The sequence below is a fragment of the Pleurodeles waltl genome, chromosome 7 (assembly GCF_031143425.1).
Source record: "Pleurodeles waltl isolate 20211129_DDA chromosome 7, aPleWal1.hap1.20221129, whole genome shotgun sequence".
NCBI classification, from domain to species: Eukaryota; Metazoa; Chordata; class Amphibia; order Caudata; family Salamandridae; genus Pleurodeles; species Pleurodeles waltl.
In genome coordinates, this window is record NC_090446.1 from 994,155,136 (window position 1) to 994,168,634 (window position 13,499).

General features: G+C 44.7%; 1 protein-coding gene across 3 annotated transcripts in view; it reads left to right on the top strand.

The window, feature by feature from the left end:
- Window positions 1-13,499, top strand: part of SDK2 (sidekick cell adhesion molecule 2) — a 945,724-nt gene that overhangs the window by 824,928 nt on the left and 107,297 nt on the right. For all 3 annotated transcript variants that reach the window (XM_069199807.1, XM_069199808.1, XM_069199809.1), the window contains 3 exons: window positions 59-160; window positions 5,088-5,203; window positions 12,024-12,210. In XM_069199807.1, the coding sequence (XP_069055908.1) occupies window positions 59-160; window positions 5,088-5,203; window positions 12,024-12,210 (405 nt within the window). The remainder of the gene's footprint in view (window positions 1-58; window positions 161-5,087; window positions 5,204-12,023; window positions 12,211-13,499) is intronic.

Genomic DNA, 13,499 nt, shown 5'->3' on the forward strand with positions numbered 1-13,499 from the left:
CAAGGCTTTATGTCAAATATCTTGCTACTAATATAATCAAACTGCCATGCTCTCCTAGATCTCAGCAAGCACAAGCGCTACGAGATCCGGATGAGCGTGTACAATGCAGCCGGAGAGGGGCCATTCAGCACACCACAGGAAGTTTTTGTTGGAGAAGCGGGTGAGTCCAGCATGCATGGGTGACCTTTCTGTGCCTGTTGTATGGTGATGTTGGGCATGATGACTATAATGACTCAAAACGCTGCATCTTGGTGGGATTTCAACAAGTAGTATCTGGCACTTCGAAAACTTTCCTCTGCCAACATAAAGATTGTACCCCTTTTTAAAATGATACTAAGAGTGCTGTAATATTTTTGACTAGAGTGTATATGACGTCATTTATGTATTTGGCATGAGGATAAGTGAGTAAGGACTGAACAGTCAGTGCTATGATAATGCACACATTTCTTTGTCTTCAGGGTGATAGCAAATATTCATGCACAGTACCAACCCCCGGCATTTGTACCAGGGAAATGACATTTCTTGCACTGGAAGATGAGGTAATTAAGGAACTCAACACCATAGTGCTCATTTGTTAGACCAGTCAGTCTTAGTTTGGCCTTCCCCAAACTTTTATCCTCTCTCCTCCATATTTTTCTGATCCCGTTTGGTTGGCCTTAGGAATCTGTGCACTTTGCCACCACTAACCAGTGCTAAAGTGCATGTGCTTCTCCCCTAAACATGGTAACGTTGTATTATTCCCCAATTGGCATATTTATTTTATTTATAAGTCCCTGGTTAAGTGGTACTAGAGCCTGCAAATTAAATGCTACTAATGGGCCTGCAGCACTGACTGTGTCACCCACTTAAGTAGCCCTTTCAAGCATGTCTCAGGGCTGCCATTGCAGCCTGTGTGTGCAGCTTCATCTTGCCATTTCGACCTGGCACATATACCTTTTGCCAGGCTCAAACCTGCCTTTTTAATGCATATAGGTCAAGAAAACCTCTGCACTGCAAAGGGAAGCCTCTAGAACATAGTTACTCGCAAACATTTTCCCAGGGGCCACAAAGTTTGGTCTGTGGTGCGACCGAGGGTCGCATTGATGCTAGCAGCATAGCGATCAAGTGGAGGAGGGGCTCTGGGTGGGGAGGGGTTGTGGCGTTATGGTGGGGATAGGGGCAGCAAAGCATATAGATCTAGTGGCTGAATCGCACAATGTGAAACCAGAAAACCTGGCATTAATCTCAGCTTCCCCACTTTATCAAATTGTGTGATCCTAGGCAATTGTTTTGTTTCACGTTCCCTTCTTTTTCTTCATTATTGTGTGTAGGAGGACCTCACAATGCATGACTTCGGTATGTGTGCTGTGCAAACCCTTGTCCTGTGTTTGATTTAATAAACTATGAAGTTGTTCATGTACAATAGCAAATCAGGCCAATCAAAGAGTGCAGATAACACCTGACTTGCCTCTTAGTTCACTATTGGCATTGTTATGGAGGTGGTGGTAAGAATGAATGTTTCTGAATTTATGTTTGATATCTATCGTTCTAAAAAAAATACTTCTCCATGCACTGTTATAACCTTATGTACTAATATGAAATGGTTCTGCGTGTAAATGAAATACACTTTTTGCATTTTTAAGAACAGTTATCATAGTTGTAGACATTTGCTGCAAGATTTCTGAAAGAATGAAAGTGTTCTTGCAGTTAAAGCGGTGCAGGACAACCTCCTTGCTTCCTTTCTTTATCTTCAATAATGCTTAAATAAAGTATCCCCTATTGAGTCGAGTAAACAGCAGCCTAGTGCTACTGCTGCTCTGGGGGCCGCATGTAAAGGTCAAAGGGCTGCATGCGCCCCCCGGGCCGTACTTTGAGTATCACTGCTCTAGAAGCTTCCCCAACTTCAAAGGAGGTACCAGGTGTAAATATTGGACCTCAGACACCAATTCTTCAGTACACTGTACGACCTGTGGAAGACTATGCCAGGAATAAGGACTGCTGTGCTGAGGAAAGGACTGCCACTCTGCTAGACTGCTGCCCTCTTTGCTGATCTCTTGCCTGGGTGAGACGGACTGGACCTACAACCTTGTACCCAGGACCAGCACAGTGACTCCAAAGGCTACTCTCTTGTAGCCATCACCTGGACTCCGCAACTGTGAGTCCTACCCAGCCAAGTGGTGCCACCCCAGTCCTGGACACTTGTAAGTGTGCCTGAACATGCTCTGCCAGCCGATCTGTGGATCCAGCAGAACTGATGCATCACCTCTGCTGTGTGGCACAACCCCAAGCAGAACCGATGCATCACCTCTGCTGCACGCATTCTTCCAGCGCAAAAAGTCTGTGTCGACTTGCAGCCTAATCAGAACTGCCGCTGCACAATGCATCACCAATGCAGGCCCTCACATCACAAGCCCTCATCAACGGGATCCTCGAAGCTGGCACAGGACTTCGCCTCTCAGCCTCCCAGCTCCTATGAACCGATGCATCGCCTCGACTGCGCAACACATCCTCATCGCTGAACCTCACAACACTTTGCAGCAAGGATCTAAGGTGTTTCTTGTTCAGTGAACTTAACTGAGCCACTGTAGCCAGCCTGCACTCATCACGATTGGTCTAAACTTGTAACTTTGTCCCAGTCTAGAGCGACTAGATATCCACAGATGGTGCTTTGTGTTTTTTTGGTGCTATTTTCACTTAAATCTTTAAATTTGCATATCTCTAGGTCTACTGATGTTTGTCATTTTGATTTTGATTTATTCATATTTACCTTATTTTTTCAATTGGTGTGGGATTTTTCTTGTGTTGTGTTTTCACATTATTACTGTTGGAAATGCTGCATAAATACTTTCACATTGCCTCTAAGTTAAGCCTGACTGTTTTGTGCCAGGCTACCAGAGGGCTGAGTATAGGTTAATTTTGGGTTTGCTTGTGACTTCTCCCTGACAAGGGCTGTGCAGGATTCCACTCCCTCAACCAGTAACCACATTTCTTTCATGATTTTATCATTAATCCAGAATGATAGGTGGAATCCATCACATCCCTTCTAAGGAATGTTCTGGATAGAAACATCGTGGGATGTATTATGATAGTGTCCTGCAGAGCAGTCTTTCTTAGCCTTAGAGGTGGGGGGCCATTGAACAGTCCCTTCTGGAAAGCCCATTGCATACATAAGAAGTTAGCTCTTGCAGGGTATAAAGACGGTATCCCTTCATTTGCAGTTGGCATGGCCCCTGACATGTCTGAGAAAGTATTTCCCTGTGCACCTTTCACGTATTATAGATGGGGGTAAAAAGGCCTCACGGGACTCAATAATGGAAGTAGGCAAATTAGTGTTCCTCCCCATGGTGACTTTAGGAGGGGGTGGGTGTCCATGGGGAACTCCTCAGTGGGGAGGCACTACTACATGCTTTACCACCTCAAGGGGGTGACCTCCCTCCATCCAGTTAAAGGCTTGCCAATTAGGAGACATTGTCACATTGTTACTGTCCCAGCAGAGCAGGCCCTTGAAAGCAAAACACGAGGCTCCGATACACATTGTCATCGATTATTCTGGTATAACTCCATAAAAGGACTTCCTGAAAACACACATCAGCACTTGACCGTTTAAGGGATGGGTTGCTGAATATCTGTCATGGATCTGCACCACATTTGTTGCTCCAATATGTGGCTATCAGTCATGGTGTAGGAGATTTGTCAACTGTAGAGTCAGGATGTCCAGATCAATGTCAGATTTTCTGGATAGCCACTGACAACATACATGATTTCCATTTAGATTTATAGTATGCAAATGTATGTTTTGTGAATACCTTGAAGGTGTGGCATTGAGGCAGTCACCCTATCCTTATTGCACAGCCCTTTGCCACACCATAGTGTTCATAGATCTGTTTCGTTCTGGTAGAATCTAGTGATGTGATGGCAGGAGGGGCATGTAGGTGAATCAAGCTACTGAGCTAGTGTTTGTGTTTAGCCTATCCTTCGGCAGCACAAGAGGGTGATGCTGTGTGGTGTCCAATCACAAGGCAGTAGAAGATGCATTCGCCTTCTATGAAAATCAGCGATATGGATAAGTAAAGTGCCAATACTTCTCATCTATTGCAGCTAGATTATGGAAGACCTAACTGGTCGTCATTTGTAAGTAATGGATTCTGTGACATTTAGCAGGGCTCTGCATTTATCCAACTGTGTCTTCAGCTGCTGATTCGATCCTGTGCTTGAGCAGTAGACAAATGCTGATCCAGTTGAATTGCTAAAGATTCATGAAGTGTCCTTTCCCAGCAGGGTGTTATAATAGATGTATAAGCTTGCTTTTTTCTGAAACCATGTCGTTTGGTGCTATACATCTGTAGAGGAAATATGTATGGGCCTATGTTGAGGATAAAAAAAAACTGAAGGACTGCACTTATACAAGCAAACAACGTTGTGTTCTGTAGTGTGCGTCTTCCACAGACACTCTTCTTTGACATACATGAATTTATGAAAGACACCAAGCCACAGAGTTATCCATTCTAGGACAGAGGTGTCCATGTTATGTCCAGGAGGACTGGATCCATCCAGCTTTCAGATTAACCACTAACAATGTAAAGGAGTCCCCTTTAGGTTCACTATCTGCAAATATACGCATTACCTTGTGTGGATTGCTTGAAAATCTGGCATGGCCCTGGCCCATCCGACCTAAACTGGACATCTTTGTTTTAGAGTATGGAACTTCCATAGATTCAGGTATTCACAACACCTGGAACTTATTTGCTTTATGCCTTAAGATGGCAGACAATCTATGTGTGCTATGTGACTCTATGAAAGCTATTAAGTTGTGTAATCAATGTTATAGGGAACCTATCTTTCTGATACTAAATTCAACCTGTGCCAGCTTTTGATCGGTCAGAATAGATTACACTCATGTGGGTCACTTAGATCCAAAATCACACAAATTACTCTGTGCTCCAACTATCCAATGTATCAGTATGACAGCAAATTCCTCAGACTGGACATTCTGTTGTCCTCAAGAGTATAATTAATTATATATGTTTTCATTGGACTGTTCAGTCATAGATCACACGTTCCTTATCTATGAAAGCCTCATTCAAAATGAATGTTATTTTTCTTTGTAGTTCCCACAGCACCACCACACAATGTCGCAATCCAGTCAGCCACTGCCACCCAGCTGGACATCACCTGGGAGCCTCCGCCTCCAGAAGCCCAGAATGGGGACATTCAAGGTTATAAGGTATGTTTCTCAGCTGTCCCTCTGCAGCAGGTAGATCTGCGTGGGGCAAGAGCTTTTCCACAGACTGGTGTTTCTGAAGGACTGGTGCACGTGTAGCGGAAAGAAACATATGTCCACCTCGTCTCCATGTCTACTGGCCTTTCAAATGCAGACCTGTCTAATAGTCTGCTACATTTCCGTACAATACCGTATGCTAAACAGTTACTTTGGAGACTCCCAATGGCGAATCCGATATGTGTATATGATCTTATTTCAATTCAGTATACAAAATCGACCAGATCATCAGTACATTTGTTTGACATATGCACCGTTTGCATGCAGAATATAGTGCCTAATGTGTAGTGCATGGTGAAAAAGTAAAAAAACATTACAAAGTGTCTGTCAAGTTACTGAAATCCCAACAAGAATATTTAAAGAGCTTTCAAGAGGTAGTTCTTGGTTAGAAAAGTAGTCGATGTTTCAACTCTAATGGAATATACTGTGTTGTCAGCACTGTTGTCTGCATATAAAAACAGCATACGTCAAATAACTATACTGATGTTGTGAGTTATAAGATTTGGTCTTGTTTTTTGTATAATGGCATGAGTCAAATACACATTTTGGATTCTCCATTGGGCCTTCTTTACAAGTAATTTATATTTGTGCTTGTATATGACACCTAGGGAGTCACAATGCTCCTTTACACATCACTCGAGGTATGCTTTGGTTTATAGGGTTGACCATGCTATGTATTTTGTAAGCATCACACATAAGGCCTGCTCTTTAGTTTTTGAGTTCCTAGTAACTGGTCTATCCAGTGATACTTAAAGTCATCCGGTCAATTACATCGATATCCTAGATACAGTTATTTCAGGATGCAGAAGTACCTACGAATTCTGAGCTATCCTTTATTGATTGGGTGATTATCGTGTGATAACGCACTGATTTCTGAAGGTAATTCCACGTTATTGGACTATGTACCAGGGAAAAATGTTGCCAGGTTTGACTTGACAACAGAGCCCCTGGAAAACATAGAGCGAATTCTGCATGCAAACCTACCATATTATTCAGAATGTTTCTGCCCAAATCAGGAATTCTTAGTAACTTGTAATGAGAGCCTTAGAAAACCAACCTGCTATGCAGACAGCAGGCCATCGTCAACTGCTACAGAGTCACTTTTTTACATCATATTTCGCACTTTTTTAGGTCTACATCACACAGTTGTGTCCCATTTGTCACCCAATGCACAAGGCATGCCTAGGAAGAAATTCTGACCAGACACAGTGCTTTGTTTATCATACTGTTGTCTTTTATTCATTTCTAGGTCAAGCCTAGGTAGCACGCATGCGCTGTCTGCAAGACATGCTGTATTCAGTCTATGGGCATTAACCATGCCCACTGTTGCCATTTATTCTTTGTTGTGCTTGTCTTAAAAGCTATCTTTTTATTAGTGCATTTTTCGAAATGTGCCTCCTCTGTGTGCTTAGTTCTCTCCCAGGTAATTTCGCAAAGAGAACATTTTTGTTGGCCATCACAATACTTCATGAACGTTCATACTTCCTCCTGTTACAGCTTGTGATGGCCCCCTCCTCATGTCTGGGCATTGCAGCCTTAGCGTTCTTTTGGTAGTTCATAGCAATGTTTTCACACCAGCCCAGTGAAAACACTGTGTTTAGAAACTGCACCAAAGTTTTCAGGTTTAGTTTGTTCTTGTGCCTCTGCTCGAGTGCTGCTAGCTGCTTCTCTGGTACCAATGGTAATTCCTCATTCTAAGTTCTCTAAACAGTGTTGCTAGCTGCTTCTTGGGTCCTAGGGGTAAGTCCTCATTCTTTAGCCTCTAGACATTGCTGCAGCTGCTTCTCTGGTCCCCATCGTAATCACTCACTATAAGTCCTTTGGACAGTGCTGCACCTGTTTCTCTGGCCCCGTCGGTAATTACTCATTCTAAGTCCTCTCAACAATGCTGCAAGCTGCGTCTCTGGTCTTGTCGGTAATTTCACATTCTAAGTCTTCTAGGCAGTGATGCTAGCTGCTTCTCTGCTCCTGTCAGTAATTCCTCATTCTGAGCCCTCTAGGCAGTGCTGCTAGCTGCTTCTCTGGTCCAAGTGGTAATTCCTTGTTCTCACTCCTCTAGACAATGCTGCAGCTGCTTCTCTAGTCCCAGTGGTAATTCCTCTTTTTAAGTCCTCTAGACTGTGCTGCAGCTGCTTCTCGGGTCCCAGTGGAAATTTCTCATTCTTATTCCTCTTGGAAGTGCTAATAACTGCTTCTTTAGTCCCGTCGGTAATTCCTCATTCTAACTCCTCTAGACAATGCTGCAGCTGCTTCTCTGGTCCCTATGGTAATTCCTCATTCTTAGGCCTCTGGGAAGTGCTGCTAGCTGCTTCTCTGGTCCCAGTGGTAATTCCTCATTCTTAGTCCTGTAGACAGTGCTATTACCTGCTTCTCTGGTCCCATTGGTATTTTCTCAGTCAACGTTTGCTAGACAGTGCTGCAGCTGTTTCTCTAGTCCCAGTGGAAATTGCATATTCTTAGCCCTCTAGACAATCCTGTAGCTGCTTCTTGGGTCCAGTGATAATTCCTCATTCTTAGCCCTGTAGACAGTGCTGCAGCTGCGTCTCTGGTCCCAGTGGTATTTTCTCATTCTACGTCTTCTAGACAGTGCTGCAGCTGCTTCTCTGGTCCCAGTGGAAATTGCATATTCTTAGTCTTGTGGACAATGCTGCAGCTGCTTCTCTGGTCCTAGTGATAATTCCTCATTCTAAGTTCTCTAGACAGTGCTGCTGGTGCTTCTCTGGTTCCAGTGGAAATTCCTCATTCTTATCCCTCTAGGAAGTGCTATTAGCTGCTTCTCTGATCCTGTTGGTAATTCCTCATTCTAAATCCTCTAGACAGTGCTGCAAGCTGCTTCTCTGGTCCTGTCGGTAATTCCTCATTCTAAGTCCTCTAGGCAGTGCTGCTGTCAGCATCTCTGGTCCCAGTGGTATTTCCTCATTCTAAGTCCTCTAGACAGTGTGGTTAGCTGCTTTTCCGGTCCCGTCCATAATTCCTCATTCTAAGTCCTCCAGGTAATGCTGGAGCTGCTTCTCTGGTCCCAGTGGTAATTCCTCATTCAAAGTCCTCTAAATACTCCTGCAGCTGCTTCTCTGGTCCTACGGTAATTCCTCATTCTTAGTCCTCTAAACAATGCTACAGGCTGCTTCTCTGGTCCCATTGGTAATTCCTCATTCTAGGTCCTCTAGACAGTGCTACTTGCTTCTCTAGTCCCAGTGGTAATCACTCATTCTAAGTCCTTTAGAAAGTGCTGTAGCTGCTTTTCTTGTCCCAGTGGTAATTCAGCATTCTTAGTCCTCTAGGAAGTGCTGCTAGCTGCTTCTCTGGTCCCAGTGGTAATTCCTCATTCTTAGTCCTCTGGGAAGTGCTGCTTGCTGCTTCTCTGGTCCTACGGTAATTCCTCATTCTTAGTCCTCTAAACAATGCTACAGGCTGCTTCTCTGGTCCCATTGGTAATTCCTCATTCTAAGTCCTCTAGACAGTGCTACTTGCTTCTCTAGTCCCAGTGGTAATCACTCATTCTACGTCCTTTAGACAGTGCTGCAACTGCTTTTCTTGCCCCAGTGGTAATTCAGCATTCTTAGTCCTCTAGGAAGTGCTGCCAGCTGGTTCTCTGGTCCCAGTGGTAATTCCTCATTCTTAGTCCTCTGGGAAGTGCTGCTTGCTGCTTCTCTGGTCCTACGGTAATTCCTCATTCTTAGTCCTCTAAACAATGCTACAGGCTGCTTCTCTGGTCCCATTGGTAATTCCTCATTTTAAGTCCTCTAGACAGTGCTACTTGCTTCTCTAGTCCCAGTGGTAATCACTCATTCTAAGTCCTTTAGACAGTGCTGCAGCTGCTTTTCTTGTCCCAGTGGTAATTCATCATCCTTAGTCCTCTAGGAAGTGCTGCTAGCTGCTTCTCTGGTTCCAGTGGTAATTCCTCATTCTTAGTCCTCTAGACATTGCTGCTAGATGCTTTTCTGGTCCCGTGAGTAATTTCTCATTTTAAGTCCTCTAGACAGTGCTGTTAGCTGCTTCTCTGGTCCCAGTATTAAATTCTCATTCTAAGTCCTCTAGACAGTGCTTTTAGCTGCTTCTCTGGTCCCATCGGTAATTCCTCATTCTAAGTCCTCTAGACACTGCTGCAACCTGCTTTTCCGGTCCCGTCAGTAATTCCTCATTCTAAGGCTTCTCAGCAGTGCTGCTAGTTGCTTCTCTGGTCCCATTGGTAATTCCTCATTCTAAGTCCTCTAGACACTGCTGCAACCTGCTTTTCCGGTCCCGTCAGTAATTCCTCATTCTAAGTCCTCTCAGCAGTGCTGCTAGTTGCTTCTCTGGTCCCATTGGTAATTCCTCATTCTAAGTCCTCTAGAAGATGCTGCAGCTGCTTCTCTGGTTCCATCAGTAACTTCCCCATTCTAAGTCCTCTAGGCAGTTCTGCAGCTGTGTCTCTGGTCACAGTGGTAATTTCTCATTCTTAGTCCTCTAGGCAGTGCTGCTAGCTGCTTCTCGGGTCTCGTCAGTAACTCCTCCATTCTAAATCCTCTAGGCAGCGTTGCAGCTGTCTCCCTGTTCCCAGTGGTAATTCCACATTCGTAGCCCTCTAGAAAGTGCCTCTAGCTTCTTCTCTGGTCCTGTCAGTTTCTCCACCATTCTAAGTCCTGTAAGCCGTACTGCAGCTGTGTCTCTGGTCACAGTGGAATGGAAAACTCCAGACAGTGCTGCAGCTGCTTCTCTGTTCCCGTCAGTAACCCCCCCATTGTAAGTCCTCTAGGTAGTGCTGCAGCTGTGTCTCTGGTCACAGTGGTAATTCCTTATTCTCAGTTGTCTAGGCAGTGCTGCTAGCTGCTTCTCTTGTCTCGTCAGTAACTCCCCCATTGTAAGTCCTCTAGGTAGTGCTGCAGCTGTGTCTCTGCTCCCAGCAGTAATTCCTCATTCTTAGTCTCCTAGACAGTACTGCAGCTGCTTCTCTGGTCCTATCGTAACTCCTCCTTTCTTAGTCCTCTAGGCAGTGCTGCAGCTGTCTCTCTGTGGTAATTCCTCATTCTTAATCCTCTAGGCAGTGCTGTAGCTGTGTCTCTGTTCATACATCCACTACACTCCAAACCAAAAAACAGATAGGTAAAAGACATTGTCATTTACCACGCCAATAAATAGCTCTAACTCTCACAAATGTGAGACCTCTTGCATCGCAAATGCTTGTTATTTATTGTAATTATTATTTTTGCTACTAGGCATTTTTTTTTTATAAATAGGAAATTCGGAAAGTGCAACATTTCTCTGAACGATGTGCTGATAGGTATTTTGGTGTTCACATTTAAACTCTGAGTGCTTTGAAATATTTTACTGCATGCCCTACTATGACTCGTTGCTGAGATAAACCCGAGTAAGCAAATCATGAAAGGTAGGCAATACCTACTTTATTTTAGTGCTTATATATTTCGCATTTTTCCAATGCTTCAGCTGCATTTTCTAATTTATCATTTTTTAGAACTCTTTAAAACTCGCACTTGCGTATGTTGACTATTTATCACGGTTAGAGAAGACATCAACCCTAGAAACATCCATTGCTGTGAAGACGAATAAATAAAATAGGTTTTAAAATGTGCTGTGCAGGCTTGTGATAAGAGTCGTGGCCAGAAGGCGGCGATGTTCACCAAGTGTGAAATTCTCATTACTCGCTCCATTTAATAATCTCGTACATCGGAGACATGTAGTGCTGTAGCTTGGAATATCAACCTTTATTGTGTTGCGCTACAAATCTCAGTCGGCTTCTGAGCTCTTCCACTGGTGATACACAAGCGAACCGAGGCAATGGAGAATAAGGGCTACACCAGTTGGGAAGTTGGAACAACACAGGTTTCTGGTCATAGGCAAGGTCGGCTTTAGGGGGGTACGACTGGTACGCTGACCTAGAAGAGGGCACTGACCTGAGAAGGGGGCGCCATGTTGAGCAAGACCTTTCCGTTTTAAAACACCTGCTGCACAGTTGACTGTGCGCCCAGCTTCCAGGCAGCACTTACAATGTCACGCTAACTCCTGTGAATTATGTTCCTGCTAGAGAGAAAGCTTTTTCTAGTGGCAGGCTTGACTCTCTATAAAGTAGTATGCCGGATTAGAAAAGCAGGAGTTTAGGTACGCTTTCAAAGAAATGAATTTATGTGAGAGAGGGGCCATGGAGAGATGAGGTGCCCTTTTGCCCGATGGTAGTGAGGGTATCCTTGCAAGAGGTCATGGGGGCGGGGGGGGGAGGGGGAGGGCTTTGGGGGCGCAACCAGAGATAAGCAGACCATGATTATAGGCCTGACAGTGTTGGCGCGGAATGAATCGATGCCCACTTGTTTCCTTCACTGCTCACAGTTCTTCACAATAGCACTACCGTCCGACGTGCTTTGGGCACCGCTTTGTGATTTATTCCCCCCACTTAATAAGCATATTGTGATACCGTTACTTGGATGGTGTAAGTCACTAGTTGTTATGTCGACACTACAATTAAAAATAATGTATAGTACGTGAGGAGTTTTTATTCTGTGATCTGTGTGAATCACTCTCTTAATTTAAAAAATGTTTTTAGTTTATTTGATGAAAGCTCAACGTGATTAAATGGTCACAAAACCTACAGTGATCGTGAACCGTATAATAAAGCATTTCTGCTGCCTGTCAATAATATTTGTATAGCGCTTTGAAAGTCTGCTGCAGAAGTAGCGGTGCAGATCAACACATCAGTCCTCCTCATTTGCATATTTAGTTCTGGTGCGTGTTCCCCGGTTCACCAGCGCCTCTGTATTTGTTCTACTACCTGTAGATCTATTACTGGGAATCCCTGCGCAAGAACGAGACTCAGAGGGTGAAGACGCTCTTCCTGCCTGAAAATGGAGTGAAGCTGAAGAACTTGACCGGGTACACAACCTACCTCATCAGCGTGTCTGCCTTCAACGCGGCGGGTGACGGCCCCAGTAGCCCACCCCTCAAGGTGCAGACGCAGCAAGCAGGTGAGGAGCAGGGTACGGGCAGTCGCAGCTCGCAAGGGAGGGGGGGCCAGGCGGCACGTGGCGGGGGGTGACCTTACATTCCACGCTGTGCCGCTCCACTCCTCGGGCTCCAGTACTTGCAGGCACAGGCTCCCAGCCTGTCCTGCGGACAATCCTAATGCTGCTTTCATGCTGCTGGGAGCATGAAAGCACTGTTAGGATTGGACAGAGCGCCCTGGCTGGGCACTTCGCGGCAGAGTGGGAGCTTCTACCTGCCCTCTCCAAACCAGCAGCACAGTGCTGGGTTGGAGGGAACCCAGTGCGTTTGTGTGTTTGGCCGGCCCGAGACAGCCGGCCAAACATACATGCGCACTGAGGGGGAGTGCTGTGCACCCCCCGCCCCTGTCATCACCCATGGCCACGCCCCTTTTACAATAAAAAATATTTTAGAAGATTTGCTGCTGGCGGGGGGTGATGCTCCTCCGCCATAGTGGAGGCGCCACCCCTAGGTAAGGGCGACCTCTAGCCTGAGAGACATGGTTTCTTTGACAAGAGGACCAGCAAGGGCCGAACTTGAAACCCAGAGCTGCCCTGGCAAATTTTGTCTGTCCAGCCCCCATAGTACGCGAGACTGAATGGAATTTGGGGAGTTCCCTCCCCCAAAGAAAATCTGGTAAAAAATGCAAAAAATAGTGCATTCTACAACACATTTTTCATTATATATTCAATTGTGTTCGTTTTTAAAGCATAGTAAATTATGACCTTACAGTCCTCCAGGTTATGGCTATCTTTATTAGGGCTCTTAAATGACTCCCTCACTATCATCCCCTAACTATGCCTCTTGTATGTCCATAGCTCCTCTCTCACATGTATTTTATTTGTTTTATAGTGCCTCTCTTGTATAGTGCATCTCTTACCAGCGTAGAGTTTTGGAGCACTTTGTATCACACACACATACAGGGACAATGAATCATATGAATCAAATCAGTGTACAGAAAATGTTACATAATACAAAGGGGACTATAAGATGTAGGATTCACATGTCATCCATACTGGTAGGCATTTTTTAAAGAGTGCTTGGTCTGCAAAAGCATAAACTCAGGATTCACAATGTAACACAGTGCTTACAGTTGACTCTACCCAATCAAACCCTTTTTAGCAAAATTAGGATACTTAAAGACTGGAAAAAAACATAACTTTCTAACGTGTACTAGGTAGTCTGCATGCAGCTCCTTGATGGCAGTTCATATTTCATTGTGCTAGATTATGATTGTAATTTATGAACTGCACAGTAACAAAATGATCTCTGT